Genomic DNA, 17232 nt, shown 5'->3' on the forward strand with positions numbered 1-17232 from the left:
CATGGCCCAGGTGTTCCTGAGAGATGATCAATAAAGATGCAACTATGGGGTGCAAATACAGTTTTTAATTAGGTTCTCGTTAATTGCCTAGAACTATAGTTAAGTGGTTTTGTTTATTATTATTTTTCCAGGCTTTGGGCATCACTGGCAGGGCTGACTTTTATTGCCCTTCATTAATTGCCTCTGGGCTAGTTCAGAGATTAATCAGTGTTGGCTGTGAAATGTGGGACATCTAGCTAGTGCTCTCTGACCACAAGGGAATGATCAACTGATTTGATTTGGTTTGAGGAGATTTGGTGTGTCACCAGACTCTAGCAAATTTCTACAGATGTGCCATCATCATCATCATCATCATCACCATCACCATCACCATCACCATCACCATCACCATCACCATCACCATCACCATCATCATCATCATCATAATCATCATCATAAGACATAGGAGCAGAATTCGGCCATTTGGCCCATCAAGTCTGCTCTGTCATTCAATTATGGCTGATCCTTTTCTCCCCTCCTAAGCCCCATGCCCCAGCCTTCTCCCCGTGACTATGATGCCATGTCTAGTCAAGAATCTACCAAGCTCTACCTTGAATACACCCAACGACCTGACCTTCACAGCTACCTGCGGTAACAGATTCCACAAATTCACCATCCTCTGGCTAAAGAAATTACTTCACATCTCCGTTTTAAATGGATGCCCTCTATCCTGAGGCTGTGCCCTCTTGTCCTACACTCCCCCATAACGGGAAACATCCTTTCCACATCTATTCAGTCTAGGCCTTTCAACATTTGAAAGACTTCAATGAGATCACCCCTCACCCTTCTAAATTCCAGCGAGTACAGACCCAGAGCCATCAAATGTTCCTTGTATGATAACCCTTTCATTCCCAGAATCATTGTAAAACCTCCTCTGAACCCTCTCCAAAGCCAGCACATCTTTTCCTAGATGAGGAGCCCAAAACCGTTCAAAACGCTCAAGGTGAACTCTCAGCAGTGCCTTATAAAGCATCACTCTTGTATTCCAGACTTCTTGAAATGAATGCTAACATTGCATTTGCCTTTCTCACCACCAACTCAACCTACAAGTTAACCTTTAGGGTGTTGTGCACAAGGACTCCCAAGTCCCTTTGCATCTCAGATTTTTGGATTTTCTCCCTGCTTAGAAAATAACCTGCACATTTATTTCTACTACCAAAGTGCATGACCATGCATTTTCCAACATTGAATTTAATTTGCCACTTTCCTAATCTGTCTAAGTCCTTCTGCAGCCTACCTATTTCCTCAGCACTACCTGCCCCTCCACCATCTGCAAACTTGGCAACAAATCCATCTATTCCATCATCTGACTCATTGATATACAGCATAAAAAGAAGCAGTCCCAATACCAATCCCTGCAGAACACCACTAGTCACTGGCAACCAACCAGAAAAAGATCCTTTTATTCCCACTGCATGTTGAAATCTTCCGTGACTATTATAACATTGCCCTTTTGACACGCCTTTTCTATTTCCCATTGTAATCTGTGGTCCATATCCCAGCTACTGTTGGGGGGCCTGTATATTAACTGCCATCAGGGTCCTTTTATCCTTGCAGTTTCTTAACTCAACCCACAAGGATTCAACATCTTCCGATCCTATGTCACATCTTTCTAATCATTTGATGTTATTCTTTACCAGCAGTCACATCACCCCATCTGCCTACCTTCCTATCCCTCCAATGTAAAGTAACCTTGGACATTCTGCTCCCAATTACAACCATCCTTCAGCCACAATTCAGTGATGGCCACAACATCGTGCCTGGCAATCTGTAATAGTGCAACAAGATCATCCACCTTATTTCTTATACTCCGTGCACTGAGATATAACACTTTGAGTAGTGTCTTTGCTATCCTTTTTGATTCTGCATCCCTAATGCACTAATACTCAGCCTGCTGGCTGTAATTTTATCTCATCATCTGCCTGCCCTTCCTGACAGTCTGACTGCATGCTTTCTTTGTTTTTTTACCATCCATCTTCACTCTGGTTCCCATCCTCTGCCAAATTAATTTAAACCCTCCTCAACAGCTCTAACAAAGCTGCCTGTGAGAATATTGGTCCCCTTCGGGTTCAGATGCAACCCACTACTTTTGTACAGGTCATACCTCCCCCAGAAGAGATCCCAATGATTCAAAAACCTGAAACCCTGCCCCCTGCAGCAGTTTCTGAGCCGTGCATTAATCTGTCAGATCCTCCTATTTCTACCCTCACTTGCTCGTGGCACAGGCACCAATACAGAAATTACTACCCTGGAGGTTCTGCTTCTCAGCTTTCTGCCTAGCTTCCTAAATTCTCTTTTCAGGACCTCTTTGCTTTTCCTTCCTATGTCATTGGTACCAGTATGTACCAAGACATCTGGCTGCTCGCCCTCTCCCTCCAGAATGCTGTGGACACGATCTGAGATGCTCCTGACCCTGGCACCTGGGAGGCAACATATCATTTGGGTGTCCCTTTCACATCCACAGAATCTCCTGTTTGTTCCTCTGACTACTGAGCCCCCTATTACTACCACTTCCCTCTTCTCCCTCTTTTCCTTCTGCAACATGGACCCATGCTCAGTGCCAGTAATCCATTCTCTGTGACATTCCCTTGGGAGGTCATCCCCTACAACAGTATCCAAAATGGTATATTTATTATTGAGGGGAATGGCCATAGGGATGCTCTGCACTAACTGCCTATTCACGTTTCCATTTCTCCTAATGGCCACCCAGCTACTCGCCTCCTGCAGCTTAGGGGTAACTACTTCCCTGTAACCCTGTGGCTTCAAGTGACCCTGATAGGGGCTGGTGTGGTCGGGGTTGCTAACCAGATGTCATACCTTGCCCAAGATGACCTGCAGGCTAACGGAGGGAAGGACCACTTTTCACCTCCTTTAGTAGAGACGTACAGTATCTCCAGTATCTCGAGATGTACCATGGAGAGCATCCCGACTGGTTACATCACCATCTGGTATGGAAGCCCCACTGCACAGGATCGGACAGAGCTGCAGAGGGTTGTAAACACTGCCAGCTCCATCATGGGCATTAGCGTCTCCACCACTGAGGGCACCCTCAATTGGCAATGTCTCAAAATGGCAGCATTTATCATTAATGACCCCCATCACCCAGTACATGCCCTCTCCACATTGCTACCATCAGAGAAGAGGTACAGGAGCCTGAAGGCAGACACTCAACATATTAAGAACAGCTTCTTTTCCTCTGCCAACTGAACACTACCCCTCTTTTTGCACTACTTTTCTTATTGTAACTTGTAATTTTTTATGTATTGCACTGCTGCTGCAAAACAACAAATTTCACGGCATATGTCCGTGATAAAAATCCTGAACCTGAATTTAAGATTCAAGAAAGTTTTTTGGCTCTGCCATCTCCAAAAGGTCAACGGAAGATGAGGGTGACTATTATCACCAGAAGAATCTTGCCTCTACTCAGTTACTCATGTCATGTTTTTAATCAAATGACCAGAATCACATAAGACCGGACCATTTAAGGTTGGTAGGTGCCTCTGGAAGGGGGAAGAACCAGCTCTGAGCTGGAGGCATTCACGATGAGAAGATGCCAAGGAAGTGATTTCAATCAACTCTCATTAGAAACATGAAGGCAAGCAGAAGCAACTGAGGGTGAACAAGGTAAAAGACAATGGTTGATATCTCAGAGCAACCACATCCCTTTCCTTAGCAATCAGGCTCCATCTCTCTTGATTGCCATCCTATCACAGACATTCCCCTTGTACTCTCCAACCCCAATGTTAGCTCCAATATGTTTGACTTCAAACTTTTCTTGGTACTGCATTGCCAGGAAGTCTTTGTTTCTCTTTCCCAGAATTTGCTAATTTTTGCTTATCACAAAAAATTACAAAAATGTACTGATCCGCATAAATCTTTTGTGCTTTGGTCTTAAAGGAGTAATTGATCTCCCATGTTAAGGGGCAGATTCATTGCATATGAAAAATATATTCTCATGAATCTGATTGTTGAACTAAACCAATGAATTTGGACCTGTAATGTATCAGGTTAATTGTAGACACAGTAGGAAGACTTTTTGCATTTGTTATTTTGAGTGTGATCGTAAATCTAGAGACAGTGAGTTCCCCTACCACCCACTGGATTAAAAAAAACATTTTCCCTTGTCTCCCCTCTAATCCTTCCTCCAATTACTTTCAATCAGTGTCCACACTGAGCCCTCTGGAAAATAGGTCCCTCCTTTATTTCCCAAAGTATTTTGCATTCATCAGCACTTTTCACTTAAGGCTTGCTGACCATAGCAGAAACACCACAGTATCTTCTATAGCTAACTTTTTACTAACACACTTTCTGTTAAAGTACAGTACTGTGCAAACGTCCTAGACGCAAATTTTGAGCTGGGGTGCCTAAGACTATTACATAATACTGTAGTAATTTTGTGTATTGTACTGTACTGCTGCCATGAAAAAATAAAGAAATTTCATGACATTTGTGAGTGATGGTAAACCTGATTCTGTTCTGGGTCTCTATTGTGTACTGAGAGCGGGAAGGGGACAGGGAGAGGGGAATCATGGCTGGGAAAAGGGGAAGGGAGAGGGGAGGGAGCAGGAAGCACCAATGAGACATTCTGTAATGATCAATAAAGCAATACTTTGGAAACAAATGACCTTGCCTGGTGTCTCAGGTCTGGGTGTGCCTACACCCATGTCATCTCCCACCCCGGCACTCCTCTGTCACTTGTCCCACACCCCTCCCGCAGCACTCCACCCTCGCCATTCCCAACATCCTTTCCTCCTGCTAGATTTACAGACTTGCTCTCTGCTCCACGTTGACCATTACAGTACTGTGCAGAAGTCTGAGGCACCCTATATATGTGCCTAAGATACTTGCACAGTACTGTATAACTGCTAATCTTGAAGTATGTAAAATCCTGATGGGTTTCACAGGGTAGATCTTGGAATGTTAATATTAGAATCAGAATCAGATTTATTATCATCAACATGTGTTGTCAGATTTGTTAACTTAGCAGCAGCAGTACAGTGCAATACATGATAATATAGAAAGAAAAAATAAATAAGTAAATCAATTAAAGCAGATATATGTATGTTTATTAAATTGTTAGATTAAAAATAGCGCAAAAACAGAAATTATACAGATAAAGGGAGGTAGTGTTCAAGGGTTCAATGTCCAATTAGGAATGATATGGTAGAAGGGAAAAAGCTGTTCCTGCATCATGGAGTGTGTGCCTTTAGGCTTCTGTATCTTCTTCCTGATGGTAACAATGAGAAGAGGGCATGTCTTAGGTCATGGGGGTCCTTAATAAAGGACGCTGCCTTTCTGAGGCACAACTCCTTGAAGATATCTTAGATACTTTGGAGGCTAGTGCCTAAGATGGAGCTGACTAACTTTACAACTTTCTGTAGCTTCTTTTCATCCTGGGCAGACAGTGATGCAGCCTGTCAGAATGCTCTCCATGGTACATCTATCGAGGGTTTTGAATGTTTTAGGTGACAAGCCTTCTTTATAGCAGCGCTGATATGTTGGGACCAGGTTAGATTCTCAGAGATCTTGACAGCCCAGGAACTTGAAATTACTCACTCCCTCCACTTCTGATGCCTCAATGAGAAGGACGTTATTTACTCATCATCCTTCTGCAACCTCCTTGTCCTCCATCGATGCTGAACTGGTGTTAATTTAGCTTTATGTCCTCAAACCTCATATTACATGGAAACATGGGCTTTAAATAAAGAGGAGGCCACTGTGCCTGTCACTGCCCTGAATTTGAAACTTACTATGAAGAGTTGCTTTGGAATAAGTTTTACTAAATTTCATAACCTTATTTCCTTCACTATCCCTACATCTACATTACCTTCTGTAAGTAATTGCTGGTATTTTTCCAATGAATGAGTATAGCAAAGAATAAATTAAAATTCCTTTTATAAATGGTTATCTTTCTAAATTAGATTCTTTCAAGTCAAGTTTATTGTCATTTAATTAGATACATGTACATAACATACATAACCATATAATGTATATAGAAATAAGACAACATTTCTCCGAACTAGGGTTTAAAGCACAGTAGTAGACATAACACACATTGCACAATAACTTATGAAGGTAAGGATAAAACCTATAGATGAATCAAACATAAATAACAATCTAAAGTGCATAAATTAAATATTGTATGACACGTAACAGATTAACTGATGACACTTCGAATATGATGTGGCAAAGAGTTTAGAAGCCTAATGGCCAGAGGGAAGAAAATGTTTCCCATTATGACCGTTCTTGTTTTTATGCACTGCATAATGGTAGAAATTCAAAGGGGGATGCTGGATGGATGGGTGGGGTCCTTAATAATACACTAAGGACCCTGTGTACGCAGTGCTCCTGATAGTGTTCTTAATGGATGGTAGGGAGACGCTAATGATCCTCTCAGCTGTTCTCACAGTCCCTTGTAAGGACTTCTAGTCTGATGCTTGGCTGTTCCCATAACCAAATGGAGATGCAGCTTATCAGGATGCTCTCAATGGTGCTCCTGTAAAATGCATAAGATGGGTTGGGAGAGCCTTACTTATCTGAATCTCCATAGGAAGTGGAGGCACAGCTGTGTCTTCATGTTCAGGAAGGTGATATTATGGGACCAGGTGATGTTACCTGTGATATGAGCTCCCTGGAACTTGGTGCACTTAACTCTCTCTACGGAGGAACAATGTATTTGTAGAGGGGGATGGTACTTCTGCCCCTTCCTGAAGTCCACAATGATTTACTTGGTCTTCTTCACGTTCAGGTTTAGGTTGTTCTCCTCCTACCAATTCACCAACTGCGCCACTTCCCCTCTGCACTCAATCTCGTCATTGGTGTTGATGAGGCCAACCAGTGTTGTGTCATTCGCAAACTTGATGACACAAGTTTGAGCTGAATGCTGCGATATCGTAATGCGTCAGCAACGTGAACAGCAGTGGGCTGAGCACACGGCCTTGGGGTTTCTGCCTTTTATTAAACTATTTGACTTTGCATTACATTATTGGAAAGGTTCTTTTAGATCACTATCTCCAATTAAATCATTCTTTTATGAGTCAGTCTTCGTAATTTGAAATTAGATGAAGCAGAGCAGAGGAATAAGACCATAAGACACAGGAGCATAATTAGGCCATTCAGCCCATCGAGTCCCCTCTGCCATTTCATCATGGCAGATCCTTGATCCCGTTCAACCCCTTACCCCTGCCCTCTCAGGATATCCCTTGATGCCCTCCAACCAATCAGGAATCTATCAACTTTTGCTTTAAATATACCCATGGACTTGGCCTCCACCTCAGTCTGTGGCAGAGCATTCCACAGATTCACCACTCTTTGGCTAAAAAAAAAAACCTCCTTACTTCTAAAAGGTTGCCCTCAATTTTGAGGCTGTCCTCTCTAGTTTTGGATACCCTCACCAGAGGAACCATCCTCTCCACATGCACGTATCTAGCCCTTTCAACATTTGGTAGGTTTCAATAAGATTCCCCCTTCCGCCCAGCATTCTTCTAAATTCCAGTGAGTACAGGCCCAAAGCTGCCAAATGCGCCTCATATGTTGGAAGCAGTTTGAATGAAGATTGATTTGGAGGAGTTAAAGTCAGTGTTCAAAGTAAAATAAGTAACATATCTTAGAGTCATAGAGTTATCGCAAAGTACTGTACAGAAACAGGCCCTTTGGCTCATCTAGTCTGTGCCGAACATTCTTCAGAAGAGCAAAAGAATATTCCATGTATGTTGAATGCTGCCACAGCAGTAACCTCTCACTTAGCATCAACAAAACCAAAGAGCTGATATCAACCACTGGAGGTCCATGAGCCAGACCGCCAAGGGGGAACAGAGGTGAACAGGGCAGCACTTTAAATTCCCTCACTTTTTCATATCACAGGATACTATCCTAGCACCAGCACATAAATGCCATTACAAAGAAGGCATGACAGTGCCTCTACTTTCTTAGAAGTTTGCACAGATTTGGCATGTCATCTAAAACTTTGATGAACTTCAAAGGTTCAGTTATTATCCAAGTACATATCCAGTATACAATTCTGAGATTCATCTTCTCCAGGTTCAAGATTCGAAGTACATTTATTATCAAAGAATGTATAAATTATACAATGTTATATTGCATTAAATTATAGTCAGGAAACAAAGGAAAGTCATGGAAGTAAGTTAAAAGAGAACCAGTAAACTGACCCCCCCCCCCATGGCACAAAAAAAGAACGGCAACATGATCATAAACCCCACAAACCCCCTTTCTCCTGCACAAAAACACAATAAGTGGCCCCCAAATCTCCCTCCCCCACACAAAAAACCTAATAAAAATGCAACAAGAACATCGCCCCCCAAATCCCACTCCCCCACACAAAAAAGACAATGAGAAAGAACGGGCAACAACACATAACATGAAAACCATAACACTAAAAAAAATCCGTAGTCCGTAGCCCAAATCCATAAATGTAAAACCTTGGTAACATGCTAAAGCACCACATAAACGCAGAGGTTCCTCTCCCCCCCCCCCCCACTGGGCCATGCAGCACCTTCTCTGACACATTTCCAGACACACATTTAAGGTGAGAAACAGACGTAAAAGAAGTGAAATAAACAGCTTCGTGGTCTATCTAGTAGGCGTTGACTGAGGGAGCATTGTTCGCAGGCACCATCTTGGCCAGATACATAGTGGAGAGTATCCTGACTGATTGCAGCATAGTCTGGTATGGAAACACCAATGCCCAGGAATGGAAAAGTCGACAGAAAATGGTGGATACAACCCGGTCCGACTCAGGAAAAGGTGTCTCCACCACTGAGCATATTTACAAGGAGTGCTGCCAAAAGAAAGCAGCAACATCAACAAGGGACCCTGCCATCCAGGCCATGCTTTCTTCTTGCTCCTACCATTGGGTAGCAGGTAGAGATGCCTTGGGTCCCGCTCCACCAGGTTTGGGAAGGGTTGTTACCTGACAACCATCAGGCTCCTCCTGAACCAGCATAGATAGCTCATGTTCTCAGTTTTTATTGTCTGTCTATTTATCTATTTACCTATTTATTTATTTATTTATTTATTTGTTTATTTACTTACTTGCTTCCTTGCACAATTTGTCTTCTTTTGCACATTGAATGTTTACCAGTCTTTGTTTATGTATAGTTTGGTTATCTATAATATGTCTTTATTTTCCTGTAAATGCCTGGAAGAAAATGGATCTCAAAGTAATATATGGTGACATATATGCACTTTGATAAATTTACTTTGAATTGAATGTTTCCTGTTCAATATACAGAGCCTGAAGATTTTTATAGTTTCAATACCATAAGATTATGTTGCGTTTCCCTTTAAGCTAACAGTGTATGAGTTTTATACCTATATATAATATTTAACATTAATTTGTAGGAAAAATAACCTTCCTTGCTCTGTATTGTATGTCTATAGTCCATCCTTCAGCAATAAAAGAGATGAATTAATATTTTAAGGGAACATTTTCAATGATTCTATATTGCTTAATTCCCTTTTTGTCTCAATATCCATAGTTCAAGTTTATTGTCATCTGACTGTACATATATACAACCAAATGAAACAATGTTCCTCTGGACTATGGTGCACCCACAATGCATATATCACGCATGGCATATAAGACAAAATATTACCACAAATAAGTTAATAAAATGTAATCATAATGCATGTGAAGTGCACAGCACAGGTATACAGTAAACAATTAAGTAAACAGCTCGCTGTGTGGTATTCACACTCTAGGGGAAGAAGTTGTTACCCATTCCTGATTCTAGGTCTGATGCTCCGATACTTCTTTACTGTTTAGAAACCAAAGAAACCATAGAAAAACTACAGCACAGAAACAAGCCTTTTGGCCCTTCTTGGCTGTGCCAAACCATTTTCTGCCTAGTCCTACTGACCCACATGGACCATATCCCTCCATACACCTCCCATCCATGTATCTGTCCAATTTATTCTTAAATGTTAAAAGAGAACCCGCATTTACCACCTCGTTTGGCAGCTCATTCCATACTCCCACCACTCTCTGTGTGAAGAATGTTCAATGTTCTCTTTAAACTTTTCCCCCTCACCCTTAATCCATGTCCTCTGGTTTTTTTCTCCCCTTGCCTCAGTGGAAAAAGCCTGCTTGCATTCACTCTGTCTATACACATCATAATTTTATATACCTCTGTCAAATCTCCCTTCATTCTTCTACGCTCCAGGGAATGAAGTCCTAACCTATTCAACCTTTCTCTGTAACTGAGTTTCTCAGGTCCCGGCAACATCCTTGTAAACCTTCTCCGCACTCTTTCAACCTTATTAATATCCTTCCTGTTATTTGGTGACCAAAACTGAACACAATACTTGAGATTCAGCCTCACCAATGCCTTATACAACCTCATCATAACATTCCAGCTCTTATACTCAATCCTATGATTAATAAAGGCCAAAGTACCAAAAGCTCTCTTTACGACCCTAACCTTCTGTGACGCCACTTTTAGGGAATTTTGTATCTGTATTCCCAGATCCCTCTGTTCTACTGCACTCCTCAGTGCCTTACCATTTACCCTGTACATTCTACCTTGTATGTTTACTGTATTCTTTATTGTTTACCTGTGCTGTGCAGTTCACATGCATCTTGAGTTGTATTTTATTAACTTATTTGTGGTAATAGCTTTTTGTGGTACTATGCACAGTATGTGTATGCAGTCAGATGATAATAAACTTGAACTTAAACTTAGGTGGGTCAAAGAGACTGTGGGATGGGTGGTATGGATCCTCAACAATGCTTTGGGCCCTTCATATTCAGTGCTGCCGGTAAATGTCACAAGCAGGGAGGAGGGAGACCTGGAGACCCTATTGGCAGTTTCTGCTGTCCACTATAGGGTCTTGTCGTGCCTTGCAGCTTTTGTATCACACAATGATGTAGCTAGACAAGACATCTTTGATGATGTTCCCGTGGTAGGTTATTAGAATAGTGCCTGGGAGCCTTGCATGGCACAGTCTCCTCAGAAAGTGCAGACACTGCTGTGCCTTCTGGACTAATGAGGAAGTGTTGTGTCTCCAGGTTAGATCATTATTATGTGGACACTAAGGAACATTGTGCTCTTCACTCTGCACTGCAAAGCCATCGATGTTTAATGGGAGTGGTTGCCCTGTACATTCCCGAAGGCCACAATCATCTCTTTTGTCTTGTCCACGTTGAGAGTTAGGTTGTTTTCATACCATTGAAAGCACTTGCTAAAGCGCCAAAACTTTCATGAAGGTTGGGAGCTTATATCTGCCCACACTGTAACAGTTATTACCTCCAAAATAACATGATGAAGGTAGAATAATGCAAATCTAGATTCGGATTTATTTATCACATGTACATGGAAACATACAGTGAAATACATAATTTGTGTTAACCAACACACCTTAGGGGTGTACGTATGTATACATAATGTATGGAGGAAAAATAAACTTTTCACATTGTTAAGATCACAGGTCTCAATGCAACAGGAAGCAAGTTGGGATTAATAAATGAAATGAGGGGAATATTTACAACCAATATCTCTTGGACTTCCAAGGAAAAATATAAATGACTTCAATGTCTTGTCTCCCTTTCTCTTCACCATTTACACCTCAGACTTCAACTACTGCACAGAGTCTTGTCATCTTCAGAAGTTTTCTGATGACTCTGCCATAGTTGGATACATCAGCAAGGGAGATGAGGCTGAGTACAGGGCTACGGTAGGGAACTTTATCACATGGTGTGAGCAGAATTATCTGCAGCTTAATGTGAAAAAGACTAAGGAGCTGGTGGTAGACCTGAGGAGAGCGAAGGTACCGGTGACCCCTGTTTCCATCCAGGGGGTCAGTGTGGACATGGTGGAGGATTACAAATACCTGGGGATACGAATTAACAATAAACTGGACTGGTCAAAGAACACTGAGGCTGTCTACAAGAAGGGTCAGAGCCGTCTCTATTTCCTGAGGAGACTGAGGTCCTTTAACATCTGCCGGACGATGCTGAGGATGTTCTATGAGTCTGTGGTGGCCAGTGCTATCATGTTTGCTGTTGTGTGCTGGGGCAGCAGGCTGAGGGTAGCAGACACCAACAGAATCAACAAACTCATTCGTAAGGCCAGTGATGTTGTGGGGATGGAACTGGACTCTCTCACGGTGGTGTCTGAAAAGAGGATGCTGTCCAAGTTGCATGCCATCTTGGACAATGTTTCCCATCCAATACATAATGTACTGGTTGGGCACAGGAGTACATTCAGCCAGAGACTCATTCCACCGAGATGCAACACAGAGCATCATAGGAAGTCATTCCTGCCTGTGGCCATCAAACTTTACAGCTTCTCCCTTGGAGGGTCAGACACCCTGAGCCAATAGGCTGGTCCTGGACTTATTTCCTGGCATAATTTACATATTACTATTTAACTATTTATGGTTTTATTACTATTTATTACTTATGGTGCAACTGTATTGAAAACCAATTTCCCCCGGGATCAATAAAGTATGACTATGACTAATGAGAAAAAAAGTTGTGGGGTTTTAGAGAAATGGTTGAGAACTTTGGGGAGAAAGCGGAGAGGGACTGAAATGTTGAAAGCAATGATATTTACTGTCTCCAAGTACTGATCGGTTGTTTTATCATCCCTTGCCTGTTACAGCACTGTGACCATGGATGATGATGCCAAATGGTTGGAATGGGTAACTAAGCAGTTCGAAAACATTGCTGGTGAGGATAAGGAGATTGATTTGGAAGAATTCAAGACAGCACTCAAAGTGAAAGAGGCAAGCATTTATTCATGCACAAAGAGAATATTCCATGTCTACTTTATACCTCAGTAGTTAAAGATTGCTGATTTTAACCAGAGAAAGTGAGCTAACACTGTAGATGGACAACTGATTTGCAACACCCCGTGCTTTTAAGTGCTGTGTGATTTAACTTTAGTGAGGTTGCAGAGATAACCTGAAGATTCAAACAGGCCTTCCAGGTGAAGACACTTCTCTTCTCCTCACCAGTTCTCCCTCTAGTGCCCCTCCTCCTTCTCTTTCTCCCATGGTCCACTCTCCTGTCCTATCAGATCCCCCTTCTTCAGCCCTTATTCTCTTCTACCTATCACCTTCCAGCTTCTTACTTCGTCTCCTCCTCCCCTATCAACCCACCTTCACCCTCATCTGGTCTTAGCTATCACCTGCTAGATTGTACTCCTTCCCCTCCCTCCACCTTCTTATCTCTTCCTCCTTCCTTTCCAGTCCCGATGAAGGGTCTCATCCCTCCATAGATGCTGCCTGGCCTGCTGAGTTCCCTCAGCATTTTGTGTCTGTTGTTAAATTGAAGACTCTCCTTTCTGAAGTGTTCAAGTATAGAGGAGTACAGAGATGTACAGAGGCATCTGATGAACACATGAATGCCATCACTATGACTTTGGATCACAGACAGGGCAGGTTACATGTGCAGAGAGTTGGCCTTTACAAAACTAGTGAGGGGTCAGCTTTTATGTTACCTACAGTGTCTCTCCGGCTGTGGTGTGGATCCCTGACTGATGTGTCCAGCTTAGGGAATCAGTCACACTTGGATATGTACTGACCTGTCATGACGGCTCTCATTTCAGCATCCAACCCCCAGCAGCGATTTTTGTTTCATTCCACCTCACCAACTACCTGTCTACCCCCTTGAAGCTCACATTTCATCATGATTCCTCCCCCCACCCCAAAAAGACAAACCGTGGAAAATGAGAACATTTTTTAACAGAGGATGTTATGTTGATCAGAGAAGTCCTGACCATTGTTACAATCAGTAATGCCATTTCTGGAGGCAGGTTAAAACATCACTTAAAAAAAAGAGGTACAGATAAGAAATTGAAATTTGGTTATTTACAAGCTTTTTGGCAACGAACAGGCAAATAAGCCTAATTGAATGGTTCAGTTATGTATTGCAACTTCAAAACATTAAACTAATTCAAAGGAAGACATGGGAGTCCGAAGTGCGGGTCTAACTTCGTGTTTAAGAGAGGCACGCACGTATCACGTGGTGGCGTGATGATATATGCAATTCACCTATTTAAACGTATAACCTGCAATGAATTATTTAAATGAATATGAATGCTTACTCAAATATTACTGAAATATTAAACGTACAAGCCCTTTCAAAGGACTGACACTTGCACTGTGATAAGCCCCAGCAGAACAGAAAGGCAAAAAGAAGATTTTTGGAACAGACACAGAATGAAGTGGTTGACAAAAGAATGAAAGGTTCTTTTGTCAATTATTTTTTATAGTATGAGAGATTAGGGTCTGGAATGTCTGGCTGAATGTAATACTTGAAATGGATTTATTGTGATGATCAAAAGGAAAAGATTGAAGGTTAAAGATTAGCTTCATTTGTCACATGAACATCGAAATGTGTCATTTGTGTCAATGGCTAACACAATTCGAGGATGTGCTGGAGGCTGCTTGCAAATGTCACCATGCCTCCGCCCCACAATGTAGGAACCCTAACCTGTATGTCTTTGGAACTGGGAGGAAACCACTTGGAGGAAATCCACACGGCCAAGGAGAGTGGCGGGAATTGACACTCACAACACGCTGGAGGAACTCAGCAGGTCGGGCAGCATCTGTGGAAAAGAACAGACAATGTTTCAGGCCGGAACCCTTCGTCAGGACTGAAGAGGGAAGGGGCAGAGACCCTATAAAGAAGGTGGGGAGGGGGGTGGGAAGAAGGCTGGTAGGTACCAGGTGAAAAAAACAGAAAATAATCTGCAGATGGTGGAGTCAAAGCAACACTCACAACACACTGGAGGAACTCAGCAGGTCAGGCAATTGTGGTGGGAATTGAACCTGGGTTGTGGGTGCTATTAATTGTTACGTTAACTGCTATGCTACTGTGTGGAAAGGATATACAGAATTTTGGGAATGGGGTTAGCTAGATTACTGTTAAATGGATCTAGCATTCTACTCAATCTTCTTCCATGATGAAACACTCCTGCGATTCTAGGATGGGCTGGTGACATCTACTTGCACATTGATTCCAAGAATCAATGTGGAAGTGGATACACATTGTAAGAGTGGGCTCCCTCACCTCCAACCCTCTGACTCTCAATAATAAGCAAATGCTTTGAGAGGCTGGTCAAGGTTTACATCTTCAGCTTGCTACCACCCAAAATGGACCCCCTACAGTTCGCCTACTGACACAACCGATCGACAGACGACGCAATAGCCACAGCTCTACACACCGTCCTTACACATGTGGAGAAGAAGGATGCTTATGTGAGAATGCAGTTCTTGGACTACAGTTCAGCATTCAACACCATAGTTCCATCCAGGCTCGACAAGAACCTCAAAGACTTTGGCCTTGACCCTACCTTGTGCAGCTGGATCCTGGACTTCCTGTCAGATTGCCGGCAGGTGGTAAGATTGAGCTCCCTCGCCTCCACCCCTCTGACTCTCAATACAGGAGCCCCTCAGGTCTGTGTGCTCAGTCCTCTCCTTTACTCCCTGTATACCCATGACTGTATCGCCACCTACAACTCCAATCTGCTAATTAAATTTGCCGGTGACACTACATTGATTGGCCTTAAATCAAACAATAACAAGGTGGCCTACAGGGAAGAATTTATCTCTTTGACACAGTGGTGTCAGGAAAACAACCTCTCCCTCAATGTCACAAAAACAAAGGAGCTGGTTGTGGATTATGGGAGGAAAGGAGACATCAATGGATCTGGAGTTGAGAGGGTAAACAGCTTCAAGTTCCTCGGCATCCATATCACTGAGGACCTCGTGGTCCGTACACACCAGCTGTGTGGTGAAAAAGGCACAACAGCGCCTCTTTCACCTCAGGTGGTTGAGGAAGTTTGGCATGGGCCCCCAAATTGTAAAAACTTCCTACAGAGCCACAATTGAGAGCATCCTGACTGGCTGCATGACTGCCTGGTATGGGAGCTGTACCTCCCTTAACCGCAGGACTCTGCAGAGAGTGGTGTGGACAGCCCAGTGCATCTGTAGTTGTGAACTTCCCATGATTCAGGACATTTACAAAGACAGGTGTGTAAAGAGGGCCCGTAGGATCACTGGGGACCCAAGCCATCCCAACCACAATCTACTCCAGCTGCTACCATCTGGGAAACGGTACCACAGCATAAAAGCCAGGACCAACAGTCTCTGGGACAGCTTCTTCCACCAGGCCACCAGACTGATGAACTCACGCTGACTTGAGCGTACTCTGTATTACATTGACTGTGCTATTTATTATAAATTACTACGATTGCACATTGCACATTTAGATCGGGATGTAACGTAAAGATTTTTACTCCTTACGTATGTGAAGGATGTAAGAAATAAAGTCAATTCAATTCAGTTCAATTCATTTAGTCCTCTTTTTTTTCATTTTATTGTCTCTTTCCTCAGTCTTTCTTTGCAGAGAGGTTTTTCGCTTTGTTTGACTCTGACGGGAGTGGCAGCATAAGCCTGGATGAATTGTTGAAGGCTCTGAATCTCCTCACACATGGGAGTGAAACAGACAAGCTACGATTCCTTTTCCAAGTCTATGATGTAGATGGTAATATTTTCATTCCATTGCATCTGTTGATTAGCAAGACCTTGTGGTTACCAAAAAAATTAAGTTTTATATGTAACCCTCTCACCGGGCTCATATGCAAACTCTGGTCATTAGCTAGCTCTGCTAAAAGCTGTGGTGAGAAGGCCACTTTCAGAAACACTCTACATCTATGGTTGGTATGATTTGGGGCTCAACCAAACAGGAACACCATGATGTTGCAATCAGAGAAACCTCAAATTTGAGCGAATGCTCTGTAAATACTGCTCATATGCAATTATAGATTGGCAAGAAATAACAGATCACACACTGCATAAAATTATAAAATAAGTATATTTACCAATTTCAGCTTTATCAAACAGTAATTAAAAGAAAGAAAAGAAAGAAAAATAAATAAACGGGCCTATTACAGTTAAACCAGTCTAAATGTGCACATGACCCTTGGAACTCGTCTCTTCCAAAGCTGGGTATAAATCCACGGTCTGCGTGAAAGCACCTGCCACAGTCTGAACTTCCCTTGAGGTCCATCTTGAACAAACTGACTCTTTCTCAGGAGTATTGGCTCTCCACTTTGGAGCCATTCATCCGCAGAAAGCACTTCTTGCAAAGGGGGCTGTCCTCCCCACGGCATTCTGCAGCATCTTCCCTTCTGTTCCACTCCGCAGGTCCCGCCAAAACATCCCCAA

General features: G+C 42.7%; 1 protein-coding gene across 1 annotated transcript in view; it reads left to right on the forward strand.

Annotated features, from left to right (window-relative positions):
- Nucleotides 1-526: 526 nt before the first annotated feature.
- nox5 (NADPH oxidase, EF-hand calcium binding domain 5) overlaps nucleotides 527-17232 on the forward strand; it is an 86255-nt gene continuing 69549 nt past the window's right edge. Inside the window, exons 1-3 of the mRNA XM_072277872.1 lie at nucleotides 527-630; nucleotides 12660-12783; nucleotides 16399-16549. Of these exons, the coding sequence (XP_072133973.1) occupies nucleotides 527-630; nucleotides 12660-12783; nucleotides 16399-16549 (379 nt within the window). The remainder of the gene's footprint in view (nucleotides 631-12659; nucleotides 12784-16398; nucleotides 16550-17232) is intronic.

The sequence above is a fragment of the Mobula birostris genome, chromosome 14, assembly GCF_030028105.1.
Source record: "Mobula birostris isolate sMobBir1 chromosome 14, sMobBir1.hap1, whole genome shotgun sequence".
Lineage (NCBI taxonomy): Eukaryota > Metazoa > Chordata > Chondrichthyes > Myliobatiformes > Myliobatidae > Mobula > Mobula birostris.